General features: G+C 43.2%; 1 protein-coding gene across 3 annotated transcripts in view; it reads right to left on the bottom strand.

Moving 5' to 3' along the window:
• Positions 1-21,045, bottom strand: part of arhgap23a (Rho GTPase activating protein 23a) — a 56,407-nt gene that overhangs the window by 33,751 nt on the left and 1,611 nt on the right. The window contains exon 1 of one of the 3 annotated variants that reach the window (XM_026324370.1): positions 11,188-11,367. The exons of the other annotated variants lie outside the window; for them this stretch is intronic. Within the exon in view, the coding sequence (XP_026180155.1) occupies positions 11,188-11,241 (54 nt within the window). The 5' untranslated portion in view covers positions 11,242-11,367. Of the gene's footprint in view, positions 1-11,187; positions 11,368-21,045 lie in introns of those variants that run through there. 3 annotated transcript variants of the gene reach the window in all.

Consider the following 21,045-nt stretch of genomic DNA (forward strand, 5'->3'; position numbering starts at 1 on the left):
AGCTTTAATCTCCAGTAAATCCCTATGTCACTAAAACAGTAGGCCTGTTTGACTGTGTTTTCCAGTTACCGCCATGTGGCCACTAGAGGGCAGCTACAACACAGAGTCTAACAGCAGATGGGTGGGAAAACGCCCAGAGGGCACTGGGAGACAGGACAGAGCAAAGGGTGGAGACCTAAAATGCAGCCACAGTTTGTACTGTTATGTCTGGCATCAGGATGTGGGTGCAATGGATTTTGACCTACGAGCAGTTATCTGTGCGCTTATGACATTTACTAAAGATAACGTCAGAGAGTCAGAGTGAGGCAGGGAGACAGAGGCTGGAGATCAAGAAGGGTTACACCTGTTGTGGGTACTCCAAGGTGGAAACAGCCTCAGGAAGTCCAGAGACCTGAGCTGGTGGATTCAGAGGAGAAATGTGCAAGGGTCAGATATCTGATTAACCCACAGCTGATGGGAGCTGGGTGGTCCAACTTATCTCTGACTCATAAAACACTGATAATACACACTGATCACACTTCATTTAGCAACACACACACACACTTTTATACTTCGGTCGGACGAATAACTCTGGAGCTGACAGTTTACATATCAAATAATCTGCTTATTATTCTCTTGATCAAAAAAACAGCAAATCCTCAAAACACTGCTACCAGAGAATGTTTGTTACTTCTTGATAAATAACAAAACAATGACAATAATCAACTGATTCTAAAAATATTGCTGAATGATTTTCTGTCCATCTACCAATCAGTTCATCGTTTCATCACTCAGAAAGATGATCCACATACGCTGCATGTTGGCTCAAATAACTATAAAAATAACCAAGTAGACACAACAGGCCTTTTGGGATTTAGAGCACAAAAATGTTACTGGCTGACTTAGGACTGTGGACGTGTCCATCAAGTTACATCCACCACAAGGGAAGGTGGGATACATGAGTCAGACTGCCAGCCAGCCAAGTCTCTAAGAGGAGAGGGGTTAGCAGATGTTGGAAAGTGAACGCTGGGGGGGAATACTTACTGAGAATAAAAAACGAGGGCAGAGAACAATCTACAGCAGAAACAGGAGGCAAGAGGTCGGAGAGAGCAGATGGTGAAGAGGGAGGAGGTGAGGCTTTGCACATATCAGCTAAGATCACATGCACATATTTACTCACAGATACAGTCTAATTAGCTCCTATACATCTGCCCTACAATGCATCATCTACAACAGGGACTCTTTGCGACCCTGATGAAGGCTAAATGCAAACACTTTAACACACAACTGATACCATGTTTGTTGGTCATATTCAGTTGACTCTTGGTATGGTGAAAAACTATTAAATGTGTTTTATTTGTGCGTGACTGAAAGAATGAGAGCGCCAATACAAGCCGCCAAGTTAAGTTTCCTCCACAGGCTGGATGGGCTCGGCCTTAGAGATAGAGTGTGGAGCTTTGACATTCAAAGGGAGCTCAGAGCAGAAATGCTGCTTCTTCTCATCTAAAGGAGCCAGCTGAAGTGGTTTGGACGTCTGATTAAGATGCCTCCTGGACAACTTTCATTGGAGGTTTCTGTGTACATCCAATTGCTATGAGACCCCTGAAGACGCTGGGGAATTATGCATCTCATCTGGCCTAGGAATGACTCAGGATCCCGCAGGAATAGCTGGCAAGAGTTAATGGGGACGTCTGGACTGCTTTGCTGAACCCGCTGCCATTGCAACCAGATCCCAGATAAGAGGCAGAAAATGGATGGATGGACTTTTAGGAAATCTGCCTCTGGAACCTCTGCCACCACCCAAATGTTAGTGAAATTAAAAACATATTTGACTATGGGACTCAAAGCATTGGAACCATCACAAAAAACAAAAACACATCTTTCCAAAAACGACACAAGATCTTGCTATAGACAGTCTTACAGCCCGGTTTATGCTAGAAAAGAATTTATTCACATAGTGTGTTTTGAGGCAAAAATGCTTAAGGTGAAGTGAAAACAGGCAGAGAAGGTGGAGACATGATCATTGTGTTGCACGAAAGGTAACAGAAGTTCTGAGAAGTGAATGAAAAAAGAGCTAAAGACAGACGTTCAAACACAGCGTGCTTCCTCACTTCCTCACTATTGGCCAATCACAGCATGAAGTGTGTGTAAATGTCGGACCTTTGGTTTTAGAAAGTTCTAAAAATTGTCAGACACAGCCTCCGCAATTTTTACTCTGATAGATCTGAGAAAGGGTTTCCAGAGGTATCCGACCACCCGACAAGCACTTCTGATAAGAGTATACCAGCACCTTAATACTACTGGGCCTTGACGTTTAAAAAACTATGCAAATTATGCATAATTTCCAGCCACTTTGGCTACTACTGCAAATGCAGCCTATTTCCTGGTTTCCAAAGCTTCATCTTGATACCAATCATCAACCCCAGTCACCCATTACACATCATGTGAATGTGTGTTGTCAGGTAGTGTGCCCTCACACTAGAAAATAGGGAGACCGGCAACGGCTTTCCAGCTGCCACCTCTTGCTGTTTCTGAGCGTCACCATGAGGAGGCAGTGACTGTGTTTTGTCAGGTAAACTCCTGCACTTTCTCTGGAGCAGACACATCTGTCTTTTGGTATGTGTATATTCTATATACCATCGGTGCAATGACGACATCTGGCAAAGAGCTAACTCTGTCGCTCCCCCCTCCTCTTCACTGTGCTGACCACAACCGCTGGGAGCAATCAGAGTGTCACGTCTGAGCTCCACTGCAATAAGAGCCAGCCACCCCCCCCCCCCCCCCCCCCCCGCCCCCGTTCCTATTTTCCTCTGCCTCTCTCTCTTTTCTTCTTTTTCGTTCCCGGTTGTTTTCAGAAGCGAGCCTCAGGAGCAGAAAACCACAGGGCTCCAGCAGGCCTCTAAACTCTCTCCACCCGTTTCGTCTGGGTGAAGGACAGCCATACTTGGAGTCCCCTTTTTTGGCTGCTCCCCCCCTTCTCCAGGCCCAGATGTATAAATTTAGCTCCTCTGCTTCTGTGTAATTAAAAGATGAAAATTATAACTTCGAGATTCGAAGATGACGTCATTGTTCTCCTTGGCTGAAGCATGGGTCCAAGCATGCATCTCAGCCTGTAGGCCAGGCAGAAGCCCAACATTTGGGACGTGGTGGAGGCGATGCTGGGCCAGGCTGGACCAGGCTGGGAGGATAAATGAGCCAGGGAGGAAAAAAGGAGAGAGCAGGGCTGCAGAGAGGAGTGTTTATTAGAGCAAGCAAGATGGCCTGCCTTCTGCCTCCAACAGCCCTGGAGTTTCCATTTGAGGTCATCTGGTTTTTACATTCCTGCCATGCACCGCCGCTCACACCACGCTGAGGAAGTCCACCATCACTCTGTTCGCACAGGATCGTACAGTCCACCGATTCTCAAAGTGGAGTCTGGGGGTGTTCGGTAGCCATTTATGGAAATCTCAGAGCAGCTAGGAATAGTTTAATCAGAAATAAGATATTGAGGTCTAAAGGACTGAATATGAACCTCTGGGAATCTGTGGATTATGTCTTGGTATTGGTGATGTAAAAACATTAGAGGACTGCCAGTATACACACAGCTTTTACAGATGCATTTGAATGTGTACACAATGTTTAACACAGCTGGATAAATTCCTCACTTCTAACAGTTACAAAAGATTCACTAAGCTCTTCCGCTGAGTCTCCTAGACCGTCCCAAATTTCAATTTGTTTCCCAATCCTCGTGATTCTCTGCAGGCTCACACTGGCCTCTTTAACTGCTGAACAGACGGTGCCACAGGGCAAAAGACATTCGCACAACATAATCAATTACTGCGTAACAGATGTGACACGTGATACAAAATCCAGGAAGAACTTGTCCTGGTTTCACTATGAGGTCGTTTTCTCACACTCTCTGATCAAACAGAGATTAAATCCATAGTATTTTGCCCTCCCTCCTCTTTGTCATACATTGTCATTCCCCAGTTGCACCCAGATGCTATACAGATACTGCCTTGCATGTTTTGAATACAGGTCATGCTATCATGTCATCTGTCTGCTTCTTCCTGTTGACACACTGCAAGCTGTAATACCAAGCTGAGAGAGAAGGACATCTCTAGTGAACAGGGACGCTGGTGTCTGTGTGTTTTCTTGCTGATTCCTGAGGCACTGTCCTTCGTATGTTTAATGTAATGATGAGGTCCATATGCCAAGCTGCTGCTGATGTTGCTTCTGTGTGTTTAGCCTCTGTCAGTCCGCATTAACTGACTTTTTATGCTGGCAACAGCTCAGTCCCTACCCCCAGAAATAAACTGTCCTCTTTGGTTTCATGACTTGTTTCATCCTCCAGAAAAAAGGTCAGACATGCAGCTTTAAGGGTTCATGGGTCCGGCTTGTGTCCCTGTTTTGGGTGCCCAGTGGGAAGACTGCGAAGGACTGTTGACATAAGAGTCTCATACACAGACACATATGGTCTCAGTCTGTTATTCAGATGAAAGACACTGTGGCATTGCTTTAAGCAAAGAGGGGTGCTAATAAAAAGATACAGTTCTGTTAGACTTCGTTCTGTAAACAGAGCAAGCACAGAGGAATGAGGTGGATATACAAGAGTCATACCTAAACAAACCTTTTATGGCATTGATTTACAGAGGAATACTACAGACATTTAGCACAAAGATGGATTTTTATGAAGTGCACCAGAGTCAATTTAAAATAAAACATCTAGGACTGCACATTCAGAAAAGACCTGAAAAATGTTAGGAGCTCATAACAGGAGGACCTTGAAAGGAGACGAAGTAAAGCAAACAGCACATGATCAAAGTTATGGAGTGACAGGAAAACAAAAAAGCTGGAATTTGTTGAAGGTTAGAGCAGTAAAATGAATGACTACCCCATCAACAAGGAGGATGATACAGAGGAAACAGAACCGATACGGTATTTGCATGTACATAGTATTCTGGTTAAGGTGACATTTATGATAAGGGCTGAGTTCTGAATATAAGCTGCTGTCTGTTTAGCTAAGAACTAGCCGTTAGTTTGGTGTAATGAAGCTTACCACTGTGTTTTTGTTGTGCAATCGGAACTAATCCGAATCAGACCAAAATGGCCACAGATACAAGATTACAGTATGTTTACATGGATGAAACTATTCCAGCCATCTTATCCACGTGGCTTAACCAACCCAGAGGAAATAAAATATACATCCTTAATATTTAAGAAGGAAACCCTGAGACAGACATCTCAGATTATTTAGCTAGTTTACCACAAGATTATTTTAATTGTGTTTGTGTATTTGGACAAAACAGTACAGGGTGAATTTAACAGTTTGTATTGAATTGTATTTCTATACGTAAACTACATTGATTGATTTATATATAAACTCGTCACAAACTTTAACAAAATCATAGTCCTCTTGTTTACTATGATGTTTTTGTAAGACTGACAAAGCAGGAGAACCTGAATTTTTTCCACTGGCACAAAAAAAAAAACCAAGAATACACATGACCACCATTATCGTTTGAGAGAATCTTAGTGAGCTTGTAAACAGTGTTGTCTGGACAAGCAGGCATGGGGAAAACCACAGCACTCTATCTCTTCCCATCATCCTCAGCTCCTCATTAGCTTCCCGATAATGCCTGGACCTGTGATTCTTTTTTCTTTTTTTAAATGGTCGACTGTAAAAACACCTCCCCTTTAGCTCCCTCTGTTCACAAATTGTAAGAAAGACAGAGCTGATGTTTGAGCATGATGTGCTGTTGTTGATGCAGCACTGTGGCCTGGGCTGTTTACGAAGCAGAGAAAGGCGTCAGCTCACTAACCCCAATAAAGCCACACTAGCTCACTTCATCTGGCCTGCAATTCACAGTTCATCAACTCTCATCTGGGGATCTGGCAGGCGTTAGCTGGCTGACTGCCATTTATAGTATAAATAAGCCCAGAAGAACCTCCCTGAACTGAAACGTACATACAGTGAGCAAACATCATCGCACAGTTGCTGTCAGAGCTCTTCTTCTTCTTCTTCTGATTAATGGATGTCATCATGGCTGAGGTACAAAACCAGAACATGTTGTGGTTTTACTAAACAAATTCATTACACACTTGACTTTTTAATAACTTTATTGAATAATCAACCATTTTAATACTAACATCACTGACAAAATCCAGCCCCCCATTTCTACTAAGCACCAATTTGCCAGTAATGCCCATTAATATCTGGCATTAAACCACCGTGGACGATGTTGCACATCAGCAAAGTTTGTTTTAGAGAAATTGGAGCTTTGTCAATTAGTTTAAAAGTCAATTGACAGAAACTTAAAACATCTGTCAAACATTCCAGACAACTATCAAATAAAAAGCCAAATATTTCTTTTTCTCAGGTGCCAGGATTTGCTCTTCTTTGTCGAATAAGATATTAAACATAATACCTTTGGCTTTTTGAATAATAGCTGGAAAAACAGGGGGTCTCAAGATGCCCTTTCAGATTCGTATTTTTATCATTCAGTTAACCCAGAAAAAATAAGCAGGTCAACCTATAAGTACTGTTCATGTAAATAAGATACAGGGCTTCCGCATGGGTGGACTTGCTTTCTTTTTTAATTTCTTTTGATTGCTTCATTGTGTTTTGGCTCTCACTCATCATCCCTCTCCTCCTCCCCCCATGACTCATCAGGAGTCTTCTGTCCGCCTTTTCCTCCTCACATTCTTGCAATCCCTGCTGTTTGTAAAAAGCCTGCACAGACAGAGTGCACCATTCAGCTTTCTGCAAACATGCATTCAGTCTTATCGTCAGAAATGCAAAAATGTGATCATGATGAGAATACAAATACAAGGCCCCTACTTAACCCCTGTGGCCCTTACCACACACAGTGACATGGGTTCCCTCCTGCCTCCTTAACCTCCTAACTGGCGGCCAAGTGTGAGGGGAGGGGTGTGGGAGTGGGCTAGGAGGCTAACCTCTGAACCTTGACCCTGGTTCAAACCCCTGCTTGCTGTCTTTGGACCAATCCCCCAGACAGAGACAGAGTCAAGTCTGCATTTCAGAACAAGACCTGACCTGCTCCCCATTCCTCCTGAGCCGAGCATCATATCACCATGAAGCCCCTCATGTACATGTACTGTACACCAACCTCATATTTCTCTGCACATAAACAACACACATCAGCAGTGTCTCTGCAGGCTCAAACACAAAGAGGCACTGATGCAGGCCAGACTTTCAACGGGCTGAATCTAATTAGCTCTCATCTGTTTCTGAGAGAGGCTTTGTTTCACACCAAACCTCCCAGCGCCTGGGAGTCAGATGCCACATGACAAACACCCACCTGAGTGTTCCCTGCATAAAGCGAAGATGACTGGATACTGTTGTAAATCTTTCTGGACAGGTAAAAAGATTCAAAAGCAAACCAAGAAAATAAGGGATAGATGCTATTTCAAAATGAAATCTGAGAGTCCTGTAGGGTGCATCAAGAAGTCATTTTAACAAATATTCAAATATTTACTATTTTTCTTGTGTGCAAATCTTCATAAAAATGAGAAGAATCAGGATGATATATAAACACACTGAAATAGAGATGAAAATTGAACTGAATCACTTATAGACAAACCTGACTCTTGCAGCATCAGAATTGTAAAGACCAAAAGATTGACTGACAAAAACAAGATCAATAAACAGCCATTAGCAACACGCCCGCTTTGCAGAGCTGCACTACATCAGCCACTCCCCTCTGACCACAGCAAACAAGGTCGCTGACTGATGTCCTTCACCCACCTATACACTGGCTGTCTGATATTTGTACAGCATCAAGGACTCCTCATGCAAACAGGAGGGGAGAAGGCCAAATTAAAGCTATGGAGCTAACATGGAGATGGTTTTCAGTGTGATCTTCAAAAACAAAAGGCATCTGAATGTCTGTGTGTGTGTGTGTGCGTGTTTTTCATGTTTCCTGCACCTGTGTGCAGAATATGAGTTGTGAGTGTTAACTCTGAGCCTTTGCGTGTGATGTAAACATGCTGGAGTGCCTGTATTTGTGAACACCTGTGCTCAGCTGTGTGTGTGTGTGTGTGTGTGTGTGTGTGTGTGTGTGTGTGTGTCAGACAGAGAGAGTGATTAAAGTATATCAACATGCAAACTCTCCAGGTTAATGATTGGATGTGCGGCGTGAGCGGCGATGCAGCTGCCGCCTCGAGGCCCAGAACTCAGGCATGGCGTGGGTAATGGTGTTGAGGGTGGAGGGTGGTGGTGGGAAGGCGCGAGAGAGTTTGAATGGTGTTAATGATCCAATGCCGGGCACTGTGTAACACACAGTTCACTGTCAGGCTCTCTGTGTCCACTGTGTAAAAAACAGCCTGCATGTTTTCGCTCTGTAGCACACACAGCGTGGAGAAATGTATTATTCCATGTACTAATGCTGTTTGACGTTTCAGAGTAGTGGAAAATCCTGTCTTCCACTGCAAAGCACAACAAAAGTGGAAAAATTACTTATACCTGGATGAAATTGAACTGAAGAAGTCAGGGGTGGAGCCGCTTTGTTAATACGAACTGATAAAACCAGTTTTCTGAGTTTTCATCCATTAGTCCACGGGACATCAATTTCCTGTCTATAATAATAAACAGATTTTTATTGGGGGGGGGTTTGTCTTGATGGTTGGACAAAAAAACATGTTTAAAATTGTCCGCTGGGGCTGTGAGAAATTTCAAAGGACATTTTCTCTATTTTCTGGCATTTTATGAATGAAAATATAAATTGATTAATCAAATGATCAGCAGATTAACTGATAACGACAATATTTGTTTGTTGCAGCCCTAAATTACAGGAAAAAATATCTTTATGCTCATGGTAATCACCCTGCTGGATCATAATCTGGCCATCAGGTTGGGAACCAGTGGTACATAATATGAAAATAAGACACACTCCATAAAAATGAAGGGTAATCAAATACAGTGACAGCTCATAAAATCACAAATTCCCAGCATTGCAGTGTCGGCTCTGCTGTGTGCCTACAATATGGTGAAGCCATCTGCTAATGATCACAGAAATGCTTTACTCTGCAGCACCATACAGATGTTTTCAGTTAAAGTTTTCCTGACCAGGAACTGATCCTGGACCTGCTGACTGAATGGACCTCTGTGGTTTGAGCTCTGCAGCCTTTCTGAGGTGTTTGTCCTGTCATCAGCTGGATCAGCAGGCGTCCAGAGACGATTGGGTAAAACCTGTGTCTGAAGTTCTGGTCTCGACTGTTACAAATGATCTCAAAGAAGCTATTAGCAGACCTCTGATGACAGTTGTCAGATCAGGAAAAACTGCAGAGCCAAAAGGTCAAAGATCAGCAAAACAGACGGTGCTCAGTCATCAATAGCACGATACAGCAGGAGGATACCGTGTTAGTCTGCGGTGTATCAGGCAAAGTGGTGGACGTGCCACAGGGATGAGACTGGAGCTTTAACATCGACTCAAGATTTTCATAAAAGTGCTCTCATATTTCCCATCATCAATATACTCTGAAGTCACATGGTGCAATGCAGCATTAGACATCAGAGCTGCCCTATGCCCTGCCCGGCTGTCCACTCCCTCATTGATCTGCACTGCAACATTAGCACAGGCATGCTAACAACATCAAACTAGTCCCACTGGACATCATCATAACTGCTCTCATCAAACAGCCACTTTCATCCCTTCCTCTCCACACTCAGACGCTAAACCGAACAAAGGCCGATTTGTGGTGACTTTGTGCCTCAGTTTGACAAATTTCAACATTTAATCAGATTCAGTCGTAGTTTAGCATCTCACTGTTCTTCTTTATTATATCATCTAAATAAATTAGTGTTCAATCACAAGAGTCTGAGAAGAGAAAAGAAGAAAAACTGTGCAGGCTGTGTCTGTCTGTGTTCACCGTGTTGCGTTTCTCCTGGGCAGGGACAAGTGAGATGACATGCAGAGAAAGGCCTGGGGTAAATAGGACCTGTGCGAGACAGGCAGGGTCAGAGGTCAGGTATGGAACAGGTCAGGGACTGAGATTAAACAAATTAAGTTCAGCGCTGAGGCCTCTGGAAGAAGAGCCGCTCTCTAACCACTAAGAAAAATACACTTGGTGTTAAGTTTTATAAGTTCCTGTTGAATAAAGTGACAGTTTGATGTTTTACTACAGCACCTAAACATAACAGGCGTTAAACTGAAGTGATAAAAGTGAATTCAACGTGTTTGAAAAAACATTTAAAGCTCTACTGCAGCAACATAAACATGTTCAACAAATTGTGTGACCATTTAGGATGAACTGTTCTTCTTCACTGGAGGGAATAAACTGAACCACAACAGATAAAACAAGATGCTTTGAAAACAAATGGAGCAAAGGTGGACAAAATTAAAACACACAGAGCAGCAACAGGATGATAAAGTTAAACAGCAAACACATACACAAACACTGCTCCACATTCAGAAAGCAAAGATCCAAAGTAAATATAAAACATAAGTGTCTCAGCAGCTCCCTGACACAACCCCACCTCACACACGAGCCCAGGATCAAAACAGAACCAGCCACACACTCAGCACCAGGCCAGGACACTAAACCATGTTTGATGCCTTTGACAAGCAGACCAGACCCTGAGCGACAGACCCCACCTCATAAATACAAGAGCACATCCAGAAAAACAAATACTCATCTTTTAGTGGAAATCAACAAAAGCTCAGCTGAGAGAAAACTGTAAATCATTAAACTGCAGGTCAAACTACTGTCAAGCCTAATTAAAGCAATTAGGGAGAACAGCTGGTAATTAAAGTGATATGTTGTATTATATCATTAAAAAGAAAAATACACACTAATGATCGCTCTGAGCAACATCCCTTGTTTGGGACGTCCCGTCTAAAGTGACAGCCTGGCCGCCTCTCGGTGCAGAGAGGGGCGGACAAAAGGCTGAAACAACCCGGGCCCTAAACGCGACCCTGGATCAGTTTTGCGCGGCAGCGGATAAATTCATTGGGCCGCGCACCATTTAGCGTCCACAATGGCGAACAAAAGCTGCAGAAAATCACCGATCAAACACTTGATTTCTGTACAGTCTGTCGGCGACTGTGTGTGTGTGTGTGTACACGGCGCATATGTACACTAGTGATAATCCTCTTAGTAAATCACGCTCTCTGCTCTGCGCTGCGCTCCGCACGGTCCAAACACTATAGGAGTCGGGTACGAGGACAAACAAGCAGCGAGATAACGGTGTCAGCTCCGTGTACTTACGTGGTTGTCAGAGTAGGGTGGTATTCCGACAAGGCAAAAGGCAACTCCATTCATTGGGCAGCAGGGACTGACTGGCTGCAGCAGGGAGAGGCAGATTTGTCGCTGCACAAGACGCAGACGTGGAGCTGGGAGAGCAACAAAGCTCCGCTCAAACTTATATGTTCAACACTTTTCCAGCTTCCTTCCTCCTAACAAAAAAAAAAAAAAAAAAAAAAAAAAAACACACAAAAGCCCCAGTCTATTCCTGTTGTCCCGGGCCGTTCAGTGCACTGCCCCCATCTCCTCCTCCTCCTCTTCTGTGGTACATGAAGTAAACCTAAACTGTGCTCGGCCTGCCTGGAAAAATGAATGCAGCTGCGTCAAATCACGGGGAGGAGACACGGGAGGCCAGGAAACCCTCCCTTCAGAGTAAAGTCATGAGGAGGAGCGTGACTACAAAGGTTTTGTGTGATTACTCATCACTGATTATGAACAAAGTAGGAAAAAAAGGGCGATGTAGTAATTCGGGAAACTATAGACAAATAATGAGGTATATAATAATGATAATAATGAGACACTTACAGTCCTTTAAACATACTGTAAACAATATTTGCTTTAATAAATGATTGGCACACAGACCCAGGTTGGTACATCTCACTAGTGGAAGTGTGGTAAATATCAGTGATTTATATAGAAAATAATTCAAGTCATTGAGAATGTCTTCCTCTTTTGTGGACGTAATTCAAGGCTTTTTACGATACCTTCACCGGAAATGCTATGATTTTATTATGGTTGACTTGACAAGTGAGGGGTATCGAAGGGGGTCAAATTAAAGAAGGGTGCGTCGGGTAAATCAGTGCGCTCCGCCCTCCATCCTACAGCGTGCGGGCTCCCTCTGGCTGTACCAAAACATCTGGGCGCTTTAAGGAGAAACAACACTTTTGGTACTTTTACTTTAAAAAATAAAGACTCAGTCATTTAAAAAGGTGTATGAAAATACTGATATACACTAATTATAACTAAGACGCCAACCAAAGGCACAACTGACTCAACTAATCAGAAGCACACAACAGAGAAGGGCTAAACAATGAAAGCGTATTTCATTGAGTTGTCAAAATTCCTTCCATGCCCTGACATAATGCACTACACCTCATACATTCTCAGGAAAGTCTTGGCAAACAAGTATTTTTAGTTGCTGCAGATGAATGCTGGGACAGACATACAGTACAGTCAGGGGAAGCTTACTCATATAGAGAAGGAACTCCAGACAGCTGCCAAGAAGTGACACTACACCACAATGTACAGTATATGCTCAGCGGCAGCTACGGCTTCATGTCTACTAGAATATAAACATAACCTTCAGTCCAGAAGAAGGAGTAAAAGAGAGAATGATATAAACAGAAGATAATAAAAATGTAGAGACATTGAGCTGGCTTCAGCTGCTGTGACTGCTCAGAGCTGGGGGCCCATGTGGCCTCTATTACTCTGAAGGGTGCACATATCAGAGAGCCACTTCAAAAAGCTGCCTGACCATGGGGAAACAGAATAGAGCTATGGGAGAAAAAAAAAAAAGCAGCTTACAGGAGTCTTCCCACACCAAGAGCTGCAGCTGCCAAATCAGCCTTCATCTCATCATGCCTCCTCTGTCTGCTCACTTTCTCTTCCTGGCTTACCAAACTCTGCCTCTGGCCTGCTCAGAGACACACGATCCCTGCCAAATGCTAACAGAGGACTTTCTTGAAAAATCCTAGTATCCATTTTGCTCAGCTCCAAACCATCTCTGATTTGACATGGGTAATTATCATATGTGCCCTAATTCCTCCTCCAGGCCAAAATAGTATCGGTGACGGCTGGAAGAGTGAGAGCCTAGAGAAACGTTCAAGGTGTGCAGATGGTCTCTGAGAAAATGAAGAGTGATGTGGCAGACAGCAGGTTTCATGGGGCTTGAGTTTAGGGGAGGGTTAAAGAGCATGAGGGCTGTCACAGCTGGACTCTTTATATCCTTTCTGACTTCAGCTCGTCGTCCCTTTCTGCACCCCATGTGTTTTCTATTCCAGCAGATGGAAGGATAAATCAGTCTGTGCCCCAACACATCTGTGTGGGAAGAATGGTCCAATCTTAGTGCGCCCCTCCTGTGCTGGAGTTTGTCCACATCTGATTCCAGATCGTATGCAGATATGTGCTCACGCTACGCATCCATTTCCCTGTCAGGGGAGCAAAATGGAACGTCTATTATTGATGGCTGCTGGTCAGATGAGACTGAGAGGTGCAGAGACATGAGAGGAAGACTCTCATGTGTCATATCCAAGCCCATGGGGAAGTATATTTTAAAATGCTGATTTTTGAACTGCAGGAAAGGGCTGTAACCGTATCCATATTTAGACAAAAGAAGTGTCTTTTATTCTGCACGCTGGACTTTATGGCTTACAGTGAGCATCTGAGGCCTCAACTCTCTCTGAATGCGTCTTGGGGTTAGCCTTATTTACTGACACACAGCCTCAGGGTACGTACCCGAGGTTGACTGAAAAAGCCCTAATCTGATGCTGATGTGAGGCGACACGCCAAGACCTCTTACCCCTTGGGGGCTGGCTGGGGATGAGCAGGGAGCTTCCAGAGATGGTGAGAGGCCTCCTCTGGGTGATTATGTAATCTCACACACACACACACCCACGCACACACACACAGCCTGGCGCCTTGTAGGACAAAACCCATAAACAACCATCATCCTATTTACTTGCTTGACCGCACCCAACTCCCACCTCCCTCTGCTGGCCCGGCTCTGCCAGTGGTCCTGCCTGGGTGGAACAAGATTCCAACTTTGCTGCTGAGGCTGTGGAGGCGAAAGGAGATGAGGGAGGGAGGAATGGAGAGAATGAGGGTGGGCATCTCCTACCATCCCTCATACCATTCTAGGCCACTTCACAGAGCGTGTGCACTGTTACGTTACCATTAATTGTGGTCACTCTATTTTTTCCAACTCCACTGCCTTCCATAGCTCCAGTTCTGCTCCTCATTCTTTCATATCTCCTCTGTTTCACTCCACTTCCCTCAAGTTATCGAGTCTGTCTTCTCAGTAAATGCCCGTTACCCTCTGATACGCACACATACCTTCAGTTTGAGAGGTGTAGTTGCCATCTCTTCTCAACATCATTTACTTTAAGCCTCTACATAGTCTGTAACAGTCAAGAGGGCCACATTATCCCTCCACTTGATGCAGTTGTATTTAATAAAGTGCTTGGAAGGTCTTTCATACTGTTGGGAGCCAAAAAGACACGGTGTGCAAGTCCTGCCAAGCTACAGTGACTCCTGCTCTCAACTGATAATATAAGGAGTGATCTTTTTTCTGCCCTCACTTCAAATGTAGGAAGAGGCTGATTATCATTGTCTGGGCCTGATCATGGAAACTGGAGAAATATGGACTCTGAATATATAGGAAGCTCTACAACATTCTCACATATGCTCCAAGTTAGTAATGTCTAATACACACCAGTGTAAACTCCTGATTGAGATGTGGATGTCATCTATGTCTTTTTCTATATTTATGTACTTGTAAATTAGATGCCGATATGTAAGAGATTCTGCTGTATGTCTCTCGTTTTGCTTGTCTCAGATGGCTTGTTGACACAGAGCCTCCTGTGGCACTCCTTTGAAGGGGGTTGTGGGAAGGTTGAGGATGGGGACAGGCGACCTCGGCCTGCATGGATTCCAGCCAGAGCTGTAAATTCCCCCTCTCTGCGTGACAGGAGTCCTCTTTGTCTGACTGGACAACTGGCACGAGAGGAGGAAACAGCTGACCAGTCAGCAGAGACTGGCAGACGCGTATTTTAATTCTACTGTACCAGCAAACAAACACTTGATTGAATCATTTAGATTTTCACATAAGGTAATGAAGTATTCTGTCCGAACTGCAGCCTTTACTAAGATCCATCCTACATCCGTTCTGACTGATCAATCGTATACTTAGTTTGAACTAAGAAACAAAAAATATTTACATTTCAGATGTTTTTTTGTTTTTTTTAACTGATTTCTGAGGATCAGCATAACCAAAATTTCAAAGATATGTTTCTACCAGACGTTTTTATTCTGCCAATTTACTGCGACATTATCGCTGAATGCTAATGGACTGCATAGAATAAAATAAATGAACACAGGTTTGAGGAATTAGCTATGATGTATATTTTGCATGTTTCATAACCTCCATCATATTTTCACTCACTAAAAGGCCAAAGTAAGAAAACAATTCTAATTCGTATATTTTCACTATTTGTTTGTGTCTTCACTCCTCCGCTCTTCTGACCTTCTGACCCGTCATCTCTGCCTGCTTTACCCCACACTACATTTCACTGTAACCCCCCACCCTCCTCCCTTTGCAGCTGCCTCGTCCTTCCTTGTTCTGCAGAAAATGACTACCAGCCTGTGAACACTGAATCTGCCTTAAACAGAGACAGGTTAGGGGCTGGATGTGGGAGGGAACATTTGGCTGGGCTGGATACTGAGCCACTGAGGTCAAAAACATACATACACACACGCATGGACTTCAACAATACCATCGGCAGCTTGTGCTCTCGACAGGAACTGCTGATTTGACATATCAACTTCAATTTAAGCCTGTTTCCACTGCCTAACCAATGATACAGACATTTGTATCATCACTTCCTCACAGACACATTTTTATTGGCTTTTGTGTATGTAAGCCTATTGCTAAAACCATTTCAGTTTCAGTCCTACCCTCTGAGGCGATCTTATCCCCTAATATGTTTCATTATGGCACCGACACAGGCCTTAACATGGCAAGAGCTGATTAGAGGGGCCCTGTAGGAGCCTTTGAGATAAAGGAACAAAGACATGGAAATACCTACCAAGGAAAGTGGTGGCTGTTCAGGTGTCACAGTTTGTACCAATGACCACTAGTTCTGCTACCCCAAAGTTTCCTGGATGAATCTATTCCTCAAAGCTCCAGACAAACACAGACAGCAGGTGGTGAATCACATCCAGGGTATTTCAATGTTTCTATAAATGTAAGCTGTTACTATAAATGCTTGGCACACAGTCTTCAAAGGACGTCCCCGTAGTGCCTCGCTCCACCTTTTCATTTCCCCTAAACACTCCGCTGAGAGACAGACAGGGAAAATAAACAGAGGCTGGCAGTTCCAGTAGCAGCACTATTGAGTGTCCTTCCTGTTGACTGTCACTTCTTAGAGACCGAATGTGTTTGCAGCCTTTTCACCTTTCACAGCTCCACTTCCTATCTAGTATCACTTCCCGTCGCACTGGAGGACACAATGGAAATTAGCTCTAAGGATGGTATATGTCTTCATTCACATTCGGGAATACCAGCAAATATATTTACACCAGATTTCTCTGCTGGTCAGTGATGAGTCACGAAGGTCCTGAAATAACTCCCACAAAAGTAAAATGGCATATTATTATATCGGTGGCATGTTCCCTGGATACCAGCCTGACAAGTTAAATTATTTTATGTTTTTATCTTTTGGGAAAATCCTACAATGTGATGTGATCACACAGCCTATACCTTGACGATCTTGGGGGTGGTTATGTCCCTTAAATATACATTTGCACTGAAAGTTACAAGAAGGTTGTACAACTTCTCACCTGTAAAACATGAGCTTTCAGTTGAAGCTTGAAATTTTCAAAACTCAAAGAGCAGCCACTACACATGCCTTTTTTAAATATTCATCCACCCTCTAGTAATAAAAAAAATTACAGCTCTCCTGATCATCTGTTGTACAACAAAAGCTTTAAATCACACCTCATACTGAATACAATACACGAAATAATCCTGTACATTCGAGGGGATCATATCCTAATCCAGCCTTTCTCTGGCCTTAAAACGCAGAGATAAGTTTGTCTAGACATGGCCTTAAAGTAGGGTGTTCTCCTTTTGGAGATCAGGAGGCCACACAAAAGAAATTGTTTGATACAGTTTTGACCTATAGAAAAATGCCCATTGTCATTCATCCAACCATCAGCGCAAAAATATTTACTTCAGTAAACATGTAATTCTCTGATAAGGCGTCATGACTGAGCTGAAACCAGAATAAGAACAGAGTAAACAAAAGACTGACTTCGAAAATATATTATAAGTACACACATCTAAATATACAAGATTTTAAACACTACCAGAAAAATAAATGACTAAAAGAAAACAAATGAAATAAAAATATGGATGTTTTTATAATGTGATGTGGATGGGAATCAGCCAAGCCGTAGAGGATTATACGTTTTACTTGTGGAATTAACATAAATGTGCATTGTCATCAGCATCCACAGCAAAAACAAACATCTCCTTATTCTAGGTTGAGTTTTGTAAAACGGCGACCATCTGTTCCTTTGCTGCTCACTGCAGAGATTTACCTAAATAGATAATCCTCAGGCCCCTTCTTAAAAAACTGCTGCAGTTGCACCTGGAGGCCACAAGGGGTCTCTGTTAATTTCTTGGGATATGGGTGGGGATCAAAAAAATTAAGTTGTCCTCGATACAGCTCTGTGGTGACTTTTTCGTTTTAACCCCTTCAGTGGGATTTAACATGGTGATTTATGGCAAAAAGCTCTGGCTGACTGAGTAATGTGTAAAGAACAGTGCGTTCTGTTGAACCATAAATTATAGACTGATCATTAAAACGTCAGCTGATGCACAAAAACACTCAGTACTGTGAGTCAAAACAAACAAAATAACATTAGTTTTAAAATCACATCTTTTCTTCTATCTACACATGATTTTCTCGTTGTCTTGGGTTGAAACTGGAGCTTGGTGTTAACATGTAGTTTGAAAAATAGGCCAGGAGGTCAGTGGCTTGCAAAGTGTGCATATCGTTATTGACTTGCAGCTGTGGTGCCCACTAACACCAGGGCATTTCTGTGGCACATTTAATGATCATAGTAATGAAACAGCAGACATCATCCGCACAGCTGTTTCTTCCAGACCGGGACGCTGAAGCTGGCACTCAAGAACAAAAGAGGAGGAGCAGCAACTAACGCCAAGAGAAACAGACTTTAATGGTCAGGGGTTGAAATCAAAACATGTCAAACAAAACTGAAAAAGAAGTGCTCACATCCAACTGGCCAATTAGGTTAAATTAGACCAAGTCAGTAGCTTCCTAATTGAATGGCTGCATCATGCAACTGAGAAACCTCTTCCCTCTGTTTTGTCATATTTATCCACGCTCAACTGCTCTCAGCCTCTATCATCAGGCTGCATATCCCTGATATGGGCTGGACTGATGCAAAGTGCTGCTAAGAGGAAGGGCTTTAACCACACACGCTAACCTTTAACCTCCCCCATACACACACACACACACACACAGAGAAACTGGCCATCTGCATTCATTCTTGCTCACCACTTAAGTGGACTGAGGTTGAGGTCCAAAGTAATCGGTTTGAGCTGAGGAGGAGCTGTTTACTTCCCAGAGATGGGTGCCCTAGTTTCTTTCACAGTGACAATCTGCCCATTGTACGCCTGCAGGCATGTACCAGTTTGTTATTGCCCACCTGACAATCCTGTAGAGCCTGAATTAAGAACATGAACCCTGTGCTAACATTCTTCACACGCAAAGACATACATTGTAAAAGTTTCGTCTTACACTTTATTCACGTAATTGAGAGATGAAATCATAAAAAGTTTATAGTTGATTCTAGATATATTTAGATGTGTGTAATAAATGTACATTTATATAAAATCTTAGTTTTTTCCCTCTTTTTAGAGAAATAAAATATGCATTTTATAGTTTTAAGATAAAAGATGATTTCAAGAAATCTATAGAATTAAAAATGTGTTGGTTTTTTTTTTGCAGACTAGAGGAGACTTTATGCTACAAACACATTGTAAGTCATCACTGAGATGCCAAAGCTCCATATCCCACAAACGTCCCTGCAGAGTTCTGTGGATCTTGCTCACAACATGCAAAACCAGCTGAAAGACTTCCCTCCTAGAACAGGGTGAGTTTTCACTCTGCAATACAAAATAGACAGAAAAGCTGCAGCAACTATATGTATAATTGAGCGTGGAAATATAAATATATATATATATAGTTTCAACTTAAATGCAAATATGCACATGCAGTTCATTCTCTTAGAGACTCTCAGTGTCAACCACTCAGGACAATAGAGTGAGAAATTCCTCAGTCCAAAGATTGGGGGCCTGTAAGGCAGGGGGTCTTAGGGTACCATGGGTGGGGTGTCAGATTAGACCAGCTGTTCTACTCTCAGGCACACATGCACACACACACATACACATACACCCAACTTATCCTTTCATTTTCACACTTGTTGTCTTCCATGTTGTCTCACTGTCATGTTTGTAACTTATTAAGACCCTTTCTTCCCTGTCTCACACTCTCATAAAATATCTCCCTCCATGGTTGCTTTGCTTGCAGATAATTTTGACTGCCTTCCATTTCAGTCACATCTATGGGAAACAGACAAAATAAATTGCCTGGCCTAGAGCCACAGGGACTCACACACACACACTCACACAAACGCACACTAGTTTACACACCCATATTCCTGTTAAGTCGTGTTCAAACAGTAGAATAAACACAGCAGCATCAACGCCACTCGAATCACTGAGGCTCATCAGGCAGTATCAGGGATTCCCTCTGCTGCTGCGACACACTTTAACTTGCCCGCATATTATATTGCATCAGAGGACAATAAAATAGACATTTACAGACAACATTATCCCTGAAAGTCACTATTTTAGTGCCTCGACTTCTATGTTCCAACACAAATGTTTCTCCACAACCCTCAGGCTGTTATAGCAAAAGTAGCCATTTGTCTCTGTCTAATGGATGTGGTCAAACAACCCAACCGTCACAGGGCAGCAATCACCACAGCCCTGCCCTGGTCTGCTGTAATGACTATTGATCGGGACTAATGATCCAAACTGATTTGCAGTGATTTTGGCATTTTAATCGTCCTCAGGCAAGTGTTCTGCAATGAGAAGAACCGTGGTGTCAGTCAGTGTGTTTTTTAAACTCCTCAAATCCTTTGAGGATGAGTTGCATCATGTGCAGAGCGTGCAGCGTGGCGTTACTCGAATGCAGAAAAATGCAGACAGACTAAGAGAAAAAGGTGCTGCCCCCGATTCGCTCTCACAGACACTTTATATAACTGTGCTTTCCATATTCCCCAGCCACTGCCCGCCTTATCACTGTGTGTGTGTGTCCTTGCATACAAAAAAATGAGGGCGAAGAGCAGCACAGACGCAGCATGGTGATGTCCTGTAAACTTGGCAGCCCTTCCATACTCTATAGTGAACACTACATGCCTCTGTATACATTTGAACAGCCAGTGTTCGTGCATGTTTACACTGCAGAGTGACACAGGATCCTTAGACATTCCTCAGACATATACTGTATAACCAGAATCATCCTAAAACACCAGGCTGATGAGGCCACTTCAGTGTAAACACCCACAGAGGAAACACAAGAGGAGATAAAGTTTCACAGCCACATTACTAAACGACAATAACGTATGGTCACATGATGAACAGGAAGAGCTATAATCATGTTTGGCTGAAACGTCACAATACGCTCCATCTGTTAAAATGACACTGACCCAGCCTTAGCACTGCACCAAGGCAATGTTCTGTCAGCATTTCACAGCACTGCGCACTCTTATAAATAGGCTTTGTTTCCCATGAGCTATATTGTGCTGTAAGCTACACCATTCTTGTTTTTTTAGTGCAGAATGTGAGCTGATACTGAAAGCCTGTGTGCGTGTCTGTGTGTAATACTGAGTCCAAGAGCCACGCATGTGGCATTCACATGTTCTCCAGCACATGTGCGACGGTTGCTGCTGCCTGAGGTTTCCCATTTAGGGAAACAAGATTAAGTGAGAAATAAAATACAGAAACAAGTG

This window comes from Mastacembelus armatus, chromosome 8 (assembly GCF_900324485.2).
Source record: "Mastacembelus armatus chromosome 8, fMasArm1.2, whole genome shotgun sequence".
Lineage (NCBI taxonomy): Eukaryota > Metazoa > Chordata > Actinopteri > Synbranchiformes > Mastacembelidae > Mastacembelus > Mastacembelus armatus.